We start from the raw sequence: 20,662 nt of genomic DNA, 5'->3' as shown, positions 1-20,662 counted from the left end.
GGTATCTTTTTCTAAGTTTTTTTTTAAGGTATCTTAAAAAATACATACATACTGATGAAAATCCTACGTAGATTGAATAGAATAATATCAAGGAAGAACTTCATGAAGGACACGAGCTTAGAAGTGCCTTCTTTTTTTCCGAGATAAGTAGAAAAAAATTCTTTACCCCCTCCCCCAAGGAGGAGAGTAAATGAAAAGCTCACTTCCCTATTTTATTCAATAATATTCAGAAATTACCCACCATTCCCTCGCAAAATAGTAGTGTTTGTTTAATGGCAAGTTATATACCGCAATGCTAAATTTAGCATATTCTACTATGAACAAAACCTCTGCTTCGTCCCTCCTCCCCTAGTAAAATTAATATTTGTATATTTCTAACGTTCCACGTAAAATTATCAGCATCAATATTTAAAAGACAAGAAGAAGTTTATTTTCGGACTTCTACTTTGAATTTTTTCAAGGAGGGGGTATTCTTTTCCTAACAACTGGTTGGAGGAAAGCCTCGGTTACTAAGGCTCAAAATAACTCGGATCCTATTTGAAGTTTTTCCGAGTTCTTGTCGTAATTATCATTCACATCCCCTAAACAAACCTCTGAGTAAGTTACAATTGCTAATCTTTCACCTTATGAAACACAAATCTTTACACCCCTTCCTAAGCGAGACTTTGATTGTGCGAATAGGCGAATGAAGTTATGTTATTTGTAGCTTAGCAATATCCACCTAGTAACCCCTTTACACCAATTCCTTTCCAGTTACTTCTAAAAAGTAAATGTAGGGTACTAGAACTATATAATTAACATCTTCACGGTTGTCCTTAGGCTAGCGCTTTACTTTCCCTTTTAGTGATGTTAGGAAAAGTGAATGAAGCACCAGGTTCGGTCTACATTTTCAGTCTACCTCCTACTAACAGCCTTTGAACCATCTCCTTACCAGTTTGAGAAACAGTAAATGTACAGTACTGAATCTATATAATGAATAATTTTTAATTCAAGCAACCCCCTATATACCACTCATTTCCAGTTCCAGAAAAGACAAATATAGGGTGCTGAATCTATATAATTGATAGGTTATCAGTTACCCGTTATCTCGCCCATTACTTTCCCTTTGAGTAAAAAGCTTTATTAAAAGTCCCAGTTTCGGCCCATGGTTTTATATTTCTGTTTCCCCCTAGCAACCCACTTTACACCACTTCCTTTCCAGAAAGCAAAAGGATAAAAGTACGGTGCTGAATCAGTATAATTGATAGCTTACCAGTAGCCAGTTAGCTAGCCCCTTAATTTCGAATGGAGCCGAAAGTTTTTTGAAAGCACCCGTCTTTATCTCCCTCTACTAATACCTGTTACACCAATTCCTTTACAGTTCGCAGAAGGGCAAATGTAGAGTGCTGAATTTGTATAATAGGTAGGCTACCAATTGACCATCCCTTTGTTTTCCCTTCGAATAAAAAAAAACTTTTTTGAAAGCACCCGTCCCGAGCCGTCCTGGCCGAATGGGTTGGTGCGCTGGATTCGGGATCCCTTGTCTGAGAGGACGCGGGTTCGAATCCCAGTGTACCCAATTCTTCAGTTTGGGACGGGGGTCAGTGGCGTGACTCTATAAGCGTAGCCAGAGTCGACCCAGCTCTAAATGGGTACCTGGAGAAATCTGGGGAAGGTAAACGGAAAGGGTGTGCGAAAGCACTGGATGGCTGGCCCCCAACCCCCCATTGCATTTCCTGGCTGAAGGGCCAAGAAACGGAGATCAGCACCGCCGGTACGGACTGTAAAGTCTAATGCCGTATCCTTTACCTTTTACCTTTACCCGTCTCGGCCTAGGACTTAATATTTGTCTCTCTCCTTCAGACCCCTCTTACGCCACCTCTTTGTAGTTTGCAAAAGGGTATATGCACAAAATCAATATAATTGATTGCTTACCAGTTGCCCATTAGCAAGCCCTTTACTTTCGACTTGAGCCAAAAGTTTTTTGAAAGCATCCATCTCGGCCTCCGGTTTAATATTTCTCTCTCCTTCTTTCTTTTGGCTAGCAACACCACCTTCCAAGTCTTCCAAGCGTAGAGCTTTAGTTGGTAACTTCTGGTTTAGTACCGGCGGAGGGGGAACATCTGCACGCTTTTGAGCTCCTTAAAAGACAGAATGAAAATTAAAACCAGATTAGAATTGCCTAATTATTTAAAAATGTAAATTAGAAATATGAAAAATGATGAAATGATGAAACCTGAATAACGGAAATAGTTATTTATTTACTCTTATATAAATATTTATGTAAATGTAGTTCCAATAGTAGTGGCTGTGAAAGTGGCTGTGAATGTGAAAGTTAATACCCTTACAAGTTCCTAGGACAATGCAGATACCGTTTTTCGATAACTTGGATTCACAAGGTTTCTTTGAATTTAGCTAAACATACCCTTCGACATCCCCCGAAATTTCTTTTTCCCGACAGTAGCCGAAATTAGCCGGACATTTCCGAAATTGGCCTTTAACATCACTCAAAATGTTGATTTTGAATTAAAATCAAGTAGTTGTGGGCATCAAGCCATGGCTAATTGTAGAAAATGCCAAAACAAATAGTCCGATTTTGTGAGAGGCAAATCTGGCATAAGCCCTTATTAGAATTGTACAGAAATGATGTCAATTCATTTATTAATAGAAAAGTCATCTATCATCGGTCCATGCATCATTCCTAGGGCAATTAGGAATGAGCTTTCTAGCTTGGAAAGCTAGAGAGCTTGGTGCTGCAATGAGTTATTAGTAGTAGTATTATAATGCAGTAGTAGTATAGTAGTATATTATTATAATGTAGTAGTATATGTATAATACGTAAGTATATTTATGTAATGTATATGTATATAGATAACTTCGAAGACCCCACTGCCAGTTCGAAATATCCAGTTAAATAAATTTATATCTATTCACTGTCAATAAAAATGTATCATCCCTATTTTGAACTGTTTTACTTTCGTATATGTATATATAATACATAATGTATAAAGTATATATATTGTATATATTAAACTATATATAATATTATATTACATTATATATAACATATAATGTATTAATATATAATATATAATGCATATCTACATATAATACTTATGTAAGTATATGTATGTATAATACGTAAGTATATGTATAATGTAATATTATATGTATATGTAATTATACTGTAGTAATAGTAGTAGTAGTATAATGAGTATTACACAAACGAAATTAATTTGAAATCAACGAAATTAAACGAAATATTCATTTTTATTTTTACTTACAAGCCTTATTAAAATAAAATATATTTAATTTTATATTAAGATAAAATATTATTTCTCCCAAAGCAAATGCTTAAGGCTTGTATCCTCCATAGCAAAAAAAATCTCTTACTAATCAATGTTACCGGCAAATCTCTTTGTAAGAGCTAACAGAATATTGTTACTGACAGATTTTGCGCATAAAATTGGCAAAAGGTATCAAAGAATGTCCAGTCAGTTATAAATGTCCACCTGAAATTTTTTTATTTGTTTCGGGACCCGTAGACAATTTCTTTTTCAATCTGACAGAGCCGAAACATTTTGCCTCTTTGACAAGCTATCTAAGTCAAAATAGCCCAACCAGAAAAGGTTTGATAGCCCAAATAGAGTAAAGCAAATTAGTTTGTCTCTGTGACAACCTAAATTAACTTAAATTTTTCAAATTTGCTTCAAAATTTTTCATTTTACTTCCCTGTCAAGGTCTATTATCGCAAAGCAGCCCAACAAACTTTGAAGCTTAAAAAAAAAAACAAGAAGAAGAAGAAAAAAAGAGTCCACACCACCCATCCCAGTTGTCCAGCCCAGTACCAACCACCTTGCTAGTCCAACCTGTTAACTTTTTTTTAATGAAAGAACAAAAAAAGAACATTACAGTGGGTGACTTTCATATTGGATACTTACACTTTTTAAAATTTTAAAATGTTTAAATATATTTTACATATCAAGCTTCCATTTCACATTTCTACCTGATAAATATAATTAAACAAGTTGTTTCTAAAATAACTAATTTATTCAACAATTCTTTTACAAGGAGATAACAAAAAATTAATAATAGCTACTGTAATAGCAGAAGCTGGCTGAAAGAGTGTGGGTAACTTAAAAATTTTCTCGCCCCCCCCCCCAAGGATCTTCTCGAAATTTATTGTTCTTTTATTTATAATTATATTTATAAGATTGAAAATGTTCAAAAACGAGCACTTTGGATCATAAATGGTGAAGGGAAGGTTCCATATCATTATTTACTAGGGAAGTTCAAGCTCATCACGTTGGCTGAGAGAAAAAAAGCCCTGTAACTTCGTTTCGGTACCAAGACCCTGTCTGTTCCCCGATTACGTTCCATCATCCTCAAACCCTACCATCCCGCCCGCAACAAACCGTCCCCATATAAAATCCCAAAAAGTCCCCAAAGCTGACTCCCGTCCCCACTAAACATGAAAGATATTCGAAGAGTTTTGTTCCGAGTTTTGTTGAGTTGTACAATATCCGGGAAAACTAGTCATTAATTTTATTGTTATCTATTTATTTTTTATTTTTGACTTTTAAACTAAGTTTCGACTCATTTTTTTTTATGTATTTTGTTTGGATTATGTTTGACGTGAAGATCAAATTCTTTCGACATCATATTCGAAATTCTTTCGAAGATCAAATTGGATTATATATATATATATACTAGTAATATTTGTGACGTAGAATTCAAATTCGGAGACAAAGCTGTGAAAAAAAAAATTTAAGATTCAATTTTATTCTATAACAGTGTGATCTTACACTAGCATCGAAAAACAAAAATCTCAACGCCATCTAGCATTTGGTGACACTTAGTATTTTATCAGGGCAATAACAAGAGTAATTAGTATAATTTGTGTATTTGGTTGAATTACTATAAATACCAAATGTCGTTAAATGCTAGGTAGCGTTGATGGGTTTTGCCAACACTAGCGCAATTTCTCAGGTTTATAAATGACCCATACTATTTTTAAATATCCTTGAATTACCTTATAGTTTAAGTTTCATTGTTTGCACAAAAAAATCTAACAATTATGTTCCAACACTTTTAATCTAATCATTTACTTAGTTAAAATAATTACTCTAAGCTTTTTTCTGTTTAATTACTGTTAGTTTTGTTTTAATTACGTTAGTTAAGATTTAGTTTATCAATTCAATTAATTAAGAAAAATTAGCTTGTAATTTAACAACCAACGATTGTAGAAAATTATGTTGTTTGATAATACTATTAATTTAATTATTTATCAAGTTATTTTGAACTGTTTATATATATTCTAATTTATTATATTTTTATATGCAATTTAAAGTAACAGAAGCTCAATTGACAGATTTGAAGTTAATTACCTTGTAATTTAATTATGATAATTAGTAAAAAGAAATCGTCGGTAAAAAATCTGTGGTAAAACATCGTTGGTACAGAAGAAAACGGCTTTTAATTACCTTTCAAAAACTCGCCAAGTATTGTATTCGGGTCCACTGGTTTGGTTCCGGTGTCTTTTAATCCTAATTTAGCCAATAGGGAGCCAGGTTTTGATGATTCGTCTGTGAGGTTACTCGCAGAAAAGAACTTGCTGAATTTGGAGCCACTTTCCTTTGTATCATCAGTTATGCCTTCAAAGTCCTCCTGAAGCAAATATTATAGAGTCACTCGATTTTCTTTCTTTTTAAACCTAATTTCTCAAATCAAGACAGTAGTGAAGATGGAAGAAAGGGGGTTTCAGTAGCCCCCCCCACCCAAAGAAAAAATTGCGAATGAAAATCCAAGCTACATTACAAAACAATACAAAGCATGAAAAAGTTCCATATTCAACCAAGCCCGACAAATTGCTTAAATATATAAATTATATAATAAAGCAAGAAGGTTGATGACGTTACGAACTGATCCACTAAATGTGAGAACAAAATAAAATAAAATTAATAAATGTAAAAAATATAAAATATAAATATATAACACAAAAATAAAATATAATATAATACATAATAAATATAAAAAATATAAAAATATTAAATAATATTATTTTAACAATATTATTATTAAATAATATTATTTATATAAAATATGATAAATATGAAAATATAAAAAAATAAAAATAAAAAGATTTACAATTCGTGTTCCATAGCCCTTCAAAACTTTTTGAAGAAAAAGTAAGTTTTCAGACTTCTTTCCCCACGAAATTTGGTTGATGACGTTACGAACTGATCCACTAAATGTGAGAACAAAATAAAATAAATAAATGTAATAAATATAAAATATAAATATATAACACAAAAATAAAATATAATATAATACATAATAAATATAAAAAATACAAAAATATTAAATAATATTATTTTAACAATATTATTATTAAATAATATTATTTATGTAAAATATGATAAATATGAAATATAAAAAAATAAAATAAAAAAAAAATGCATTAAAAATGTGTTTCTATGCATTTTTACTATGTTTTTACGAGTTGAACAAACATTCAACATGTCAAATAATCCAATACCAAGTCAATCAACCATGTCAACATATCAAGAACCGCTTTACCAACAAAACCAAATCTGCAACCAAAGTTGCAAAATTTAAAAGTACCTCTTTTTCCTTGAACACATCTAATACTATATTTATTAGAACCCGAAACCCTATTATTTGTTGTCTGGTCTTCGATGGATTTTCTAGAAAATACCACTATTTCAAGTCCTTTGATATGGCTTTTCTTTCTTTGATGGAGGGGGGAAGAGAAGACTTCTTATAAAATTAAATTTGAAATTTTACTTCAAAATAAAACTTTAGTGGTACTTATGCCTTGTACCCAGTCAGTCATCAGTTTAATATCATTTATTGATAAATGGTTAAACATTAAAAATTTCTTTGAAAAATTGAAACGAAAAAAAAATTAAAATATTTATTAATAGTAGCAATAATATTAGTTACTACTTGAGAAGTTGAGATGCTAAGGAAAAGAAACTAAAAAAATCACCAAGTTTCTGGAACACACGCCACATATTCGGGTTCAAGGAGGAGAGGGGTTGATTATAGGAAGATTGAATGATGGACTATTTATAACATTGTCTACATGCCTATCACTGTTTTTATATTACTTGTGTTATTATACCTTAGTAGCTTTTTATTGTAATATGTCTTTTTTAAGCAAAATATTCTTGTCAAGCCTATGTGTCTACAAACCAGATTATAGGTAGCGCTATGTGCTGCCTATAATACCAGGATAATTCGTATAGAAAGAGTTGTCGTAGAAACTTCAAAAAGAGCTCATTCGAATGGAAACTGAGAATCTGAAATGAATCCCTTTTAATGCTCGAAAATGATCGAGGGTAAACAGCCTCCCCACACCCATCATTCCCCAAAGAACATCAAAGTACAACCTTTTAATTCAGCTTAGCTAAAAGGTCCGAATATTTTGTCTTTAAGAATGACAACCCGCAAGAGCTATAAGTTACGCCCTGTGGGCATATAAGGTTTTTTTTAAAGTGTGGTCGTATAAGTTTCGGAGGGGGCTTATTGAATTGGCAATTAGAAGTTTTTAAGAGTCAAAGGGATTGAAGGGCAGCTTCGATCGAGCCCCTCCTCCCTCTTTTCCTCCCCTCCCTGACAACTTCTTCACTCCGTATTAGATTAGAAACTGCAATACCTAGAGCCTTTTTTGATAGCCGAAAGTGACTGGAGGGCAACTAGCCCCCCACCCCATGCCTATCACTTCCCCAAATACATTCCATCAAAATTTGAGATAATCATTTTATTCAACGTAGTAGAAAGGTCCAATTATTATGAATTTAGAGATAACAAGTCCCTCAGAGCAAAAGTTGTAAGTTATGCATCGGGGAATATAAGATTTAAATGGAAAAGGTTGTCCTAAAAGTTTCGAAGGGACTCATTGGATTGGAAATCAGACGTTCTAGTGTCCTTTTTAGGAAACAAAGTGAACGGAAGTCAATTAGCCCCCTTTCTTCCGGTCTATTCCCCAAATGCATTCGATGGAAATTTTGGAAAATCGCTAACAAAACTGACAATGAACGTTGAACGACCGAAAATCCCCAACAAAAACTGACGTTGAACGGTGAACAGCCAAACATTCCCAAAAAATCTGACGATGAACGGCCGAAAATCCCCAACAAAAACTGACGTTGAACGGCCTAAAATCCCCAACAAAATTGACGTTGAACGGTGAACAGCCAACCATTCCCAAAAAATCTGACGTTGAACGGCCGAGAATCCCCAACAAACGTTGAACGACCGAAAATCCCCAACTAAAACTGACGTTGAACGGCCTAAAATCCCCAACAAAACTGACGTTGAACGGTGAACAGCCAAACATTCCCAAAAAAACAGACGTTGAACGGCCGAGAATCCCCAACAAACGTTGAATGACCGAAAATCCCCAACAAAAACTGACGTTGAACGGTGAACAGCCAAACATTCCCAAGAAATCTGACGTTGAACGGCCGAGAATCCCCAACAAAACTGACGTTGAACAGCCTAAAATCCTCAACAAAAACTGACGTTGAACGGTGAACAGCCAAACATTCCCAAAAAATCTGACGTTGAACGACCGAGAATCCCCAACAAACGTTGAACGTCGAACGGCCGAATATTCCCCAAGAAAAACTGACGTTGAACAATGAACAGCCAAACATTCCAAAAAATCTGACGTTGAACGGCCGAGAATCCCCAACAAAAACTGACGTTGAACGGCCTAAAATACCCAACAAAATCTGACGTTGAACGGCCTAAAATCCCCAACAAAAACTGACGTTGAACGGTGAACAGCCAAAAATTCCCAAAAAATCTGACACTGAACGGCCGAGAGTCCCCAACAAAGTTGAACCTTGGACGGCCGAATATTCCCCAAGAAAAACTGACGTTGAACGTTGAAGTTCTTCGAGTTTACATTTCTCGTACGAATCCAAATGAATAAAAACATTTTGCCAAAAATGGCAAAAAAGAAAAAAAAACGAATAGCAAAATGTCATGTAAAAAAAAAAAAAAAAAAAACCAACCAAACGTGTATAAAAGTATATGGGTATAAGCAACTTATAAGAGTGGAAACCGATGTTAGGGTCAGCCACCAGCGCCATCTAACATTTGGTGACACTTAGCATTTTTTTAAGCCTAGTCGTTGTTTTTCCGTCCAGAACAGACATTAGACTCTTATTGCTACACACATTTTACAAACTACAAAAACCAAATAAATTTTTTGAGTCATTCATGTGGGACGAAATGAAAAGCAGGTTAAGTCCAGCAAGCCGAGGGGATACCAATAGCCAAACGACTTGTTCGTACAACTTCGTCTTTTTTGGGGGGGGGGAGGAGAGGGTCGTGGATGTAATATTCAATTGGGGCTCGATCCTCAACTCAATTTTTAAAATGAAAAATACGAAGTCGCTTAAACTAGAAATAAACGACATTTGGAAAATTATGAATATAAGTCTATGAACCAGGACTAGAAAATTAGAATACCCGGTATTCATAGTGCTCAAACTCTGTCAGGACAGTTCGTTTCTCATTCAGGAACTACAATCAGACACTAACTACTATACTAATTTTATCAACTACACAAATTAAATTAATTATTCTTATTATTACACGAACAGATATGCCAAATGTCGCCAAACACTAGGTGACACTGAGGTTTTTACCCGACACCAGCGCCAGCTCCCATTTTGTAAGTTGCCTATACTCTTTGGACAAGACAGTGAAACACGATGTTAGAAAAATACTACTTTAAGTTTCATGGATGCTACAAAATTAATTACAAATTAAATTTAATTACAATAAATTACGATTCAAAATTAATTACAAATTGTATTAACGCATAAACTACCAAGAGCATCAAATCTTTGTTTAAAAGATCTAGGGTCTGAGAGCCCCAGAGAACTGGGGCCCCCGAGCCAATGGGGGCCCCAAGCATCCAGGGTCTATCCATACCTGGAGGCAGGCACGTACGCAGGAATTGTTTTCGGGGGGGGGGGCAAAACTTTCGAAACAGCAGGTATAAAGTAGCACTTTTTTATTTAGAAATGCAAAAAGCACGTATATCGAAAAATACAGAATAACTTTAATCTGTAGTATTTGTAGCAGATGGGGGAAGAATACTGAAGCCTCAAAAGTACGTTTTAGGCTCAGGTTATATTCATAGCGATTTGAAACCAGTAATTAATCTATTATATCCCACTCAAAGGAAAATTTTAGGGTTAACAGTGCAATATGGGTGCTATGGGGGGTAGTTCTTCTGTTGCAAAAACGTAGATTTTAATGAAAAATTATTGTTTCCAAAATTGATCCATTAAAAGCTGCACTTTATCCTGAAAAGGGGGGACAAACGTCCTAATATCAAGGATAATTCTATTTTGCTGTGGAAATCAAACTCTCTTTACAAAAAAAATAACAGTACAATTGCTAATTACTTCAAAGAGGGTAAAAAATTAGATAGAAAATGGGTTAATAATTGGGCAGTGACTTGACCGGATAATTGTATGCTGTAAAATCCCCCAAAAAAGGCTTCACACATGTATCTAGATTCTTAATAAATGTCCTACTTTTGCCAAAAATCCCAAGAAACCATGGGGAAATTAAACATTTCACAAAATTTCGGGGAGGGGGACGGGCCCCAAGCCCCCCCCCCCCCCTGCGTACGTGCCAGCCTGAAGGACAAAGGGAAAATAAAACATACCAAAAATTCTCCAAGAGAGACATCGGGCAATGTATCCATAGTTAGGATTTTATTAAACTCCTCCAAGCTGAGGCCAACACCTGGTTTTTTATTTAAATTTTCTTCTAATTCTTTTCTGACATCAGATTTAGGGATTTCAGTCGTATCGGATATTGGATCTCGACTAGGGGGCCTGGAAACTTTTTTGACGCTCTCTGTTTCTATTTCTGCTTTCTCTGGGGACGGTGATTGAACTTTCACATCTATAAAAAGAAAAGAAAAAATAAATTAGTTTAAAATTTAACAAAGAAACAGAATAGAGTAAATAAGAAACTGAATAAAAGTACAATAAATAGAATAAAATAAAAATAATACGATAAAAAATAGAAATGGAATAAAAAAAATATGAAAACGAAAAAAATAAAAATAAAATTTATAGTGATTGTAAAAATAGAAAAATGAAAATCTCAGAACCCAGCTATCAAAGACTCCCCCTCCCCTTCTCATAGAGGATTAAATAGAAAAAAGAAATAGTTTTTTCACTGGAATTGACGAGCAACACTAAAACTTACAACAAACAAAAATTATTATTTACCCGACGGAAATGCTCCTCCTCAAAAACCTCACTCTTTACGGTAAAGTTTTTTAAGTAATCTTTAAAAAGGTGCTTATTGTTCTAATTAAACAAGCATAGTGTTTCAGGGGGCGTTCTTAAAAAAAATGGGACAAAATTCAAACGTTAGCGTAAAGAGCGGGGTGCTGAGGAGCAACCCCCCTCATATATGTAATAATTTCTGTTCGTTTTAAGTTTTGATGTTGCTCCTTACTTTCAGTGAAAAAACTTTTTTAATTTAATTTCTAATCGTTTTTCAGATAATGCCAGGAAATCTGACTAAATTTCTACAGAAAAATCCCTCCTCCCCACGCATTTATGCTCTAGACAATTCAATCCTGATGAAAATTTACCCCGGACAATTCTTAACATCTCCATGCGTAAAAATGAGTCGGCAAAGACAAAGCAAGACATAAGAAGAATTTCGCATAGGAATTCTGGCAAATTCCCCCAGTATAAAATTTCTTCTGAAAAATTCACCTTCTGGAAACTTTCCTATCCATTGAAAATTATCCTCTTGGAAAATCCCACCAGCAGAAAATTCTCCCCTGAAAAATGTATGCATATTTCCCAATAACAAATACTAAACGTAAACAACAGGCACATTTTATAACTTAAAGACCTTTCCCCAGGGGCTGTAAGGGGTCATGATATCTCCAAAGGCATTGTTATTCAGCCTTTCAACTATGCTGAACAAAAAAGTTATCTTAAATTTTGATCAGACAATTTTGAGAGAAAAAAGTGGCGCGGGAGCCTAGTTACCCTTAATTTTTTTGTCACTTAAAAAGGGCACTATAACTTTTAATTTCCGTTTGGATGAACCATCTCCCGATATTCTAGGACCACTGAGTCGACACCGTCACCCCTAAGAAAAAAAACCGCATCCATGATCTTTCCTCTGGCAAAAAATACAAAATTTCACATTTTTGCAGATAGGAGCTTAAAACCTCTACAGTAGGGTTCATCTGATAAGCTGAATCTGATGGTGTGATTCTTAATTAATAAGATTCTATGAGTTTTAAGGGCATTTCCTTTTTTTCAAAAATCGGGTAAATTTTCTCAGGCTCGTAACCTTTAATGGGCGAGAGTAAACTTAATAAAACTTATATATTTAAAATCAGTATGAAAATCCAATTCTTTTGATGTATCTATTGGTATAAAAATTCCGTCTTTTAGAGTTTCGGTTATTACTGATCTGGATCACTCTTTACCTACAGTTCGTTACTACAAACTGTTTGAATAGAATCTAAGCAAGAATCATCCAATAATATTTGATTATACTTAGGTTACTCTACTAATTACTATTTTACTAGTGTTATACTATACTAAGGTACATACTATTAGGGTTGTCCTTGTCGATCAACCGTCTAGGGCCAAACGAAAAATAGGTCGTCTCCGAATATGGTGGGAGAATAGAAATATTTTGGGAGGGTGTAAAGAGGGAGGTTTTAAATAGATTGGGATGAAGAAGGAGCTTGCGTAACTCCGTTGACCTCAGACGGTTTGGTGCTGCAGTGAGTAAGTAGTGGCAGAATACTATTTGACCCGTACAAGTAATATTGTTACCAGCATCAGCGCCATCTTTCAATATTTTCTGCTAGTCGAATTTTTCCACTTTTGCAAAAACAGTGGCTTTGAGTATGGCGCACATCACATACGGGTGTTATTAAATTACCAAGGACATCAATTTTTTTTTCTTAGACCATATTCACACAAGAAAACTGCGATTTCTCCAGATGGTTATTTCAAAAATATTGAGATTTTAAGTGCAAAACCTCATTTCCGTCAGTGTTGCCACGTTAAACCACAAAAATTACTAATAAAAACTAATTAGTTAAATTTGAAAACATTTGTCGTTCGTAAAAGCTCAAACATTAACAATCTGTTGATTCTAAAAGACAACTACCCTCAAAGAAAAGTTACACCTTGGATCATTTTTCTTAATTTTCGCCGAAGTGGCAACAGCTACTATTTCGCTCCTGCTACATGGGGTTCCCATCACGGCTATTTCCTAAGATACAATATTTGCCCAAATTTGCACGCTACACACCGATTTTCGGTGCTATAATCACAAATTCACCGTAATAGTGCTAAAACAGCACTTCCGTGATTCTTGTCGACAAAAAAAAAAAACAAACTAGTATTTGGTGATATTTCTCATTTTTTTAAGCTTTGTAATCATTTTTATGCGAGGAACTGAGATTAGACCCTTGTAACTAATCCCTTATATACCCTTATACTGAAGTATTTCCTAAAATACAATATTTGCCCAAATTTGCACGCTACACACCGATTTTCGGTGCTATAATTACAAATTCACCGTAATAGTGCTAAAACAGCACTTCCGTGATTCTTGTCGACAAAAAAAAAAAAAAAAAAAAAAAAAAAAAAAAAAAAAAAAACAACTAGTATTTGGTGATATTTCTCATTTTTTAAGCTTTGTAATCATTTTTATGCGAGGAACTGAGATTAGACCCTTGTAACTAATCCCTTATATACCCTTATACTGAAGTATACTGAATATATACTACTGAAGTATATACTGAAGGTGAATTATACTGAAGTATTTCCTAAAGTACAATATTTGCCCAAATTTGCATCCTACACACCGATTTTCGGTGCTATAATCACAAATTCACCGTAATAGTGCTAAAACAGCACTTCCGTGATTCTTGTCGACAAAAAAAAAAAAAAAAAAAAAAAAAAAAAAAAAAAAAAAAAAAAAAAAAAAAAAAAAAAAAAAAACAACTAGTATTTGGTGATATTTCTCATTTTTTTAAGCTTTGTAATCATTTTTATGCGAGGAACTGAGATTAGACCCTTGTAACTAATCCCTTATATACCCTTATACTGAAGTAATGTCAAGCGTCACCAGACGCTAGATGGCGTTAATTAGCTTTCTTTTTAGACATTAAAGCCAGTTCCCACCTCTACAAGTTACCCATACTCTTTAAACTTGTCACCATCAGCCGTTGATGGTAATTAGTGATTCTTCCTTTATGCTGGAAAATTACGTAGACACGCGGCGTAAAAAATTACATAATCAGTGTTGTCTCGCTGTAGACACAGTGTTGTCGTCACGCCTAGAGGTCGCATATAATATTTTCATAGTCCTTGGACAATTGCCAAAAATAGTTTGGCAGACTGTTTTCTCAAAGGGAGGATCGACGTTCCATTGATGATAAAGAAAGTGAATCAACAATAACCCGACTTCTAAAAATGTTCTTTTCTTTTAAATTAAAAGCTAGGCTAGAAGTATTTGAGTGCAGGAAAGTTGAGTTTTGCCTGACTAAATCCTCGCACAGAAAATATTTCGCCCAAAAGACACAAAACACCAAGACACAGCCCATGCCGGGATGTTTCTTAGCGCTTTCCAATTTCAGTCCGTTCCTGTTCCATGCCCGGGCTGTTTCCCCGTTCATTCCCCCATTCGTCGTTTGAATTCGATACGAAAAAAACTTTTTGTACATTACGTTACAGAAAAAATTAATGAAACAACCAACTAATTTCCTTTTTTTAATCTTTATAAGTTAGCTTTTTCTCCTGCTTATTTTATGTATATAGTGACCTCTTGGAGGCCAAACAATGACATTAGTCGTTAGTTTAGGAGGGGCATTATTACCTATGTCCCGGCATGGCCCCAGTCAAGAAGCGTGGGCGCTCTGAAAAACCAAGGAGCATTTATTAGATGCTTCTGAAGCACGAGGCTCCAAAAAGAGTGGATCAAGATTTGCTAGATGTTTTCCAGAGAAATTGCCTTCGGGTTGTTTTGGGTATCCGGCTGACTGATCGTTATTGCAAAGAGTAAACTGTGGGAAAAGTGTGAGTCAATATATCTTTAAAGGGGTATAATGAGGGAAATGTTGAGATGGCTAGAACAAGTTCCGTGAAGGATTACCCAAGGTCATCCTTGTCGGGCAATTGTCTAGAACCAAATGAAAAGCAGGCGACTCTGCTTTAATTATTATATAACCTGCTTCTATACTATCGACAACCAAATTAATATGTAATGTCCTTTTTAAGATATTTAGCACAGACGCCCGCGAAATTTATAAAAACTATTCCAAGCATTTATCACATCAATCACATGATTTTTTTTTTCAAAATTATGACTCAAACGAATTTATCTAAGGCCATGACCTATCTAGATCGTTTTTCCCACCAGAAAGGTATGACAATTTTCAGAAAAAAAATGTGTGCCATTTTCGAGAAAAAAAATGCAAGCGCACGTGCACACAATATATATACATATACAATAAATGCTCGTTTAATAAGATAGATCCGCTTAGAGCTTTCTTGAGTTTACAAAGAAAGGATCCTCAGCCCCACATATCCTAGTTTTCCCAACATTTTACACAAGGATTCATGAAGCGGAATCCTTTCTGGGTGAACTGCCTCCCTGCACAACTGCCACTGCCTGCACAACCTGCAACACACAAAATCTGCAACCCTAAAAATGTGTTGCACGAAAAAATACCTGTGGGGCAACATCAAAAACAAACTTAAAACTTTAACAAAATTTTCACCTTGCTTTATTTCTTTCGACTTTTCCATATTTTTCGGGCCAGGGACCTTTTTATCTTTCTTCTTTTTTTCTTCTTCCTCAAAACCTTTTAGCTCAATTGTGTCATATTTGGAAGTCGGTCCTCCGGACATCCACTCGGGCTCTTCTTCTGCATGTTGATAGCCAGACCGATTTGACCACTGACCACGGGATCCTCGCTCTCCCAAACGATCATTAGGCTTTCTATAAATAAGAAATTTCGCCTATTAAAAGGGCCAAGGACTAAAAAAGGATTGTTTTGACTCCTTGGATCCATTTATGATCTATTCAGGTCCGAAAACTTATGATTTTAAAAGATTTTTCTATTGGCTTTTTCATAATTATTAAATTTTTAGGGCAGCGGCATATTTTTGCCAGTGTTACCACGTTAAACTGCTGAATAAGCACACTAATTGGTTATATTTGCAATGCTTTTCGTTCAAGGAAATTAAAGCAGTAAATTCCCAAAGATAACTAAATATTCAAAAGAAAAATACATAGCGGTGTTGTATGTCTTTCTTTCTTTCTCTTCTTATTTTCTTTCCTTCCTTTCTTTTATTTCTGTCTTCATAACCTACTTTCTTTTCTTACTTTCTTCTTGTATATTTTTCTTTCTTCCTTTCTTTCCTTAGCTTACTTTTTTTTTATATTACCACGTTAAACTGCTGAATAAGCACACTAATTGGTTAAATTTGCAATGCTTTTCGTTCAAGGAAATTAAAGCAGTAAATTCCCAAAGATAACTAAATATTCAAAAGAAAAATACATATTGGTGTTGTATGTCTTTCTTTCTTTCTCTTCTTATTTTCTTTCCTTCCTTTCTTTTATTTCTGTCTTCATAACCTACTTTCTTTTCTTACTTTCTTCCTGTATATTTTTCTTTCTTTTCTTTCTTCCTTTCTTTCCTTAGCTTACTTTTTTTTTATATTACCACGTTAAACTGCTGAATAAGTACACTAATTGGTTATATTTGCAATGCTTTTTGTTCAAGGAAATTAAAGCAGTAAACTCCCAAAGATAACTAAATATTCAAAAGAAAAATACATATTGGTGTTGTATGTCTTTCTTTCTTTCTCTTCTTATTTTCTTTCCTTCCTTTCTTTTATTTCTGTCTTCATAACCTACTTTCTTTTCTTACTTTCTTCTTGTATATTTTTCTTTCTTCCTTTCTTTCCTTAGCTTACTTTTTTTTTATATTACCACGTTAAACTGCTGAATAAGCACACTAATTGGTTAAATTTGCAATGCTTTTCGTTCAAGGAAATTAAAGCAGTAAATTCCCAAAGATAACTAAATATTCAAAAGAAAAATACATATTGGTGTTGTATGTCTTTCTTTCTTTCTCTTCTTATTTTCTTTCCTTCCTTTCTTTTATTTCTGTCTTCATAACCTACTTTCTTTTCTTACTTTCTTCTTGTATATTTTTCTTTCTTCCTTTCTTTCCTTAGCTTACTTTTTTTTTATATTACCACGTTAAACTGCTGAATAAGCACACTAATTGGTTAAATTTGCAATGCTTTTCGTTCAAGGAAATTAAAGCAGTAAATTCCCAAAGATAACTAAATATTCAAAAGAAAAATACATATTGGTGTTGTATGTCTTTCTTTCTTTCTCTTCTTATTTTCTTTCCTTCCTTTCTTTTATTTCTGTCTTCATAACCTACTTTCTTTTCTTCCTTTCTTCTTGTATATTTTTCTTTCTTTTCTTTCTTCCTTTCTTTCCTTAGCTTACTTTTTTTTATATTACCACGTTAAACTGCTGAATAAGTACACTAATTGGTTATATTTGCAATGCTTTTTGTTCAAGGAAATTAAAGCAGTAAATTCCCAAAGATAACTAAATATTCAAAAGAAAAATACATATTGGTGTTGTATGTCTTTCTTTCTTTCTCTTCTTATTTTCTTTCCTTCCTTTCTTTTATTTCTGTCTTCATAACCTACTTTCTTTTCTTACTTTCTTCTTGTATATTTTTCTTTCTTCCTTTCTTTCCTTAGCTTACTTTTTTTTTATATTACCACGTTAAACTGCTGAATAAGCACACTAATTGGTTAAATTTGCAATGCTTTTCGTTCAAGGAAATTAAAGCAGTAAATTCCCAAAGATAACTAAATATTCGAAAGAAAAATACATAGCGGTGTTGTATGTCTTTCTTCCTTTCTCTTCTTATTTTCTTTCCTTCCTTTCTTTTATTTCTGTCTTCATAACCTACTTTCTTTTCTTACTTTCTTCTTGTATATTTTTCTTTCTTTTCTTTCTTCCTTTCTTTCCTTAGCTTACTTTTTTTTTATATTACCACGTAAAACTGCTGAATAAGCACACTAATTGGTTATATTTGCAATGCTATCGTTCAAGGAAATTAAAGCAGTAAATTCCCAAAGATAACTAAATATTCAAAAGAAAAATACATATTGGTGTTGTATGTCTTTCTTTCTTTCTCTTCTTATTTTCTTTCCTTCCTTTCTTTTATTTCTGTCTTCATAACCCACTTTCTTTTCTTACTTTCTTCTTGTATATTTTTCTTTCTTTTCTTTCTTCCTTTCTTTCCTTAGCTTACTTTTTTTTTATATTACCACGTAAAACTGCTGAATAAGCACACTAATTGGTTAAATTTGCAATGCTTTTCGTTCAAGGAAATTAAAGCAGTAAATTCCCAAAGATAACTAAATATTCAAAAGAAAAATACATATTGGTGTTGTATGTCTTTCTTTCTTTCTCTTCTTATTTTCTTTCCTTCCTTTCTTTTATTTCTGTCTTCATAACCTACTTTCTTTTCTTACTTTCTTCTTGTATATTTTTCTTTCTTCCTTTCTTTCCTTAGCTTACTTTTTTTTTATATTACCACGTTAAACTGCTGAATAAGCACACTAATTGGTTAAATTTGCAATGCTTTTCGTTCAAGGAAATTAAAGCAGTAAATTCCCAAAGATAACTAAATATTCAAAAGAAAAATACATATTGGTGTTGTATGTCTTTCTTTCTTTCTCTTCTTATTTTCTTTCCTTCCTTTCTTTTATTTCTGTCTTCATAACCCACTTTCTTTTCTTACTTTCTTCTTGTATATTTTTCTTTCTTCCTTTCTTTCCTTAGCTTACTTTTTTTTATTTAGCACCAGCCACAACTAAAAACTTACATAACTGCATATAGAGGCTTTTTTGTTGAACATATAATTCCTGACTGTTCCTACTTTTCAAAGATTTATATGGTTGTGAGGGTACTGGTATGATAAACCCCCTACCGCTCAAGTTGTTTATTCATTGGCGCATTATAGAACGGGTTTTCTTTCGTTAGTTTCTTTCAGCTTACAGTGTGACACGACAAAGAGAAGTGACAGAAGAGATGGAAAATATATAATTTGGGCTGCATATTTGCACATTAGGAGGGGAGGGGGTAAAGTATTTGGATAGTGTGAAGTTTGAAAGTAGTCAGAATGACGGTACCTAACACATTAGGCATGCAGACCCGCTATACTTTACCGCCACCCCCTCTAATGTTCAAATATATAGCCAGAACTTGTTTTTAAAGTATCATATTTTCATCTTACTTTGGTATATTTTATTAATATTCAGCGTCAGAGAACACATTAGAAGAATATTAGGTAGAGGGTATATCATATAGGTACCGTTGTGAATTCCCGCTTATTAATTTCTAACAATCAGATATTATTTTCATTGTCTTAGTACTTTGACAAACTATAAAAAAATATTTAAAAACTCAAAAAATTAAAAAATTAACTACTTAAAACACAATTTTTATCTATAAAGATTTTAAGAATTCATAAAGAATGCGCTTGCATCCTCTTCCGATTCCCCAAATGAGCTATTCCTCGATTCGAATTCCTCGATTCGATTCGAATTCCAAATGAGCTATTCCTCGAGTTAAAATTCCTCGATTCCCCAAATGAGCTATTTAGCTCATTAGTATCTAAGTAAAGGTTATTACAAAATGAAATAAATTTTGTTAAAAATAAATTTAAAAATATTATTATACAATTAAAATAAACAAGATTACAATAAAATTAAAAAGTAAAAGCTATAATAAAAAAACCGAAACTAAACCGAAAATTAAACAAATTATGAAACATATTATCATTAATAAATCAGTGTTAGTAGAGAATTGCTGTAAATATACTGTACATACTTTTTATACATACTGTACATACTTTAGGTTATATGTAAAGTATGACCAGTACTCATCCCAGCAAGAATGAATGCTATAGCCAAAAATAGGTCCTCCGAATGTTAATTTGGAATCGTGGAGGGGAGGGGGGCTCATGAAATTCCGTTCAGAGGCTAAATAGGAAATCTTGAACGCCCCCCCTCTAAAAAACAATAAAGATTTGTTGTAAGAAAAAAATGTTTAAAAATGCTGTTTGTTTAAATCAAAATGTTCTCGAAGTTGAATTCGTAGGCTACTTAATGGTTTTTTAAATTTTTAATCATTTGGAGGGGATCATTGATCCTACAGGAAAGGGCACTGAATATTATCTGCCAAATATGTCAGTTTTTATAAAAAAAAATCATTTAGCTCGTATGTTGATTATTGTGTGTTCATACTTTCAAAGTCATACATGGTCAAAGTCATACAAACTTTTCAAACAGTTCGTGGTAACGAACTGTAGTAAGGAGCGACCCGGCTCAATAGTAAACGAAACTCTAAAAAACGGAATTTCGATGCTAAAAGATATATCAAAAGAATCGGATTTTTATGCTGATTTTAAATATATAAGTTCCATCGAATTTAGTCTTAGTCATCAAAAGTTACGAGCCTGAGAAAATGTGCCCTATTTTGGAAAATAGGGGGTAACACCCTCTAAAAGTCATAGGATCTT

The 20,662-nt window shown here is 33.6% G+C and overlaps 1 protein-coding gene across 3 annotated transcripts in view; it reads right to left on the bottom strand.

Moving 5' to 3' along the window:
- The window catches only part of LOC136040247 (eukaryotic translation initiation factor 4E transporter-like), a 102,490-nt gene that overhangs the window by 34,474 nt on the left and 47,354 nt on the right, over positions 1–20,662 (bottom strand). For all 3 annotated transcript variants that reach the window (XR_010620651.1, XM_065724459.1, XM_065724458.1), the window contains exons 8-11: positions 15,818–16,038; positions 10,700–10,941; positions 5,463–5,646; positions 1,915–2,120 (exon numbers count right to left, since the gene is read on the bottom strand). Coding sequence is in view for 2 of the 3 variants with exons in the window: in XM_065724459.1 (XP_065580531.1) it covers positions 1,915–2,120; positions 5,463–5,646; positions 10,700–10,941; positions 15,818–16,038 (853 nt within the window). In the remaining variant the exon portion in view is untranslated. The remainder of the gene's footprint in view (positions 1–1,914; positions 2,121–5,462; positions 5,647–10,699; positions 10,942–15,817; positions 16,039–20,662) is intronic.

Source organism: Artemia franciscana, chromosome 20 (assembly GCF_032884065.1).
Source record: "Artemia franciscana chromosome 20, ASM3288406v1, whole genome shotgun sequence".
Classification (NCBI taxonomy): Eukaryota; Metazoa; Arthropoda; class Branchiopoda; order Anostraca; family Artemiidae; genus Artemia; species Artemia franciscana.
Note: the sequence above shows the minus strand (reverse complement) of the source record. Positions and strands in the feature narration are given on the sequence as shown.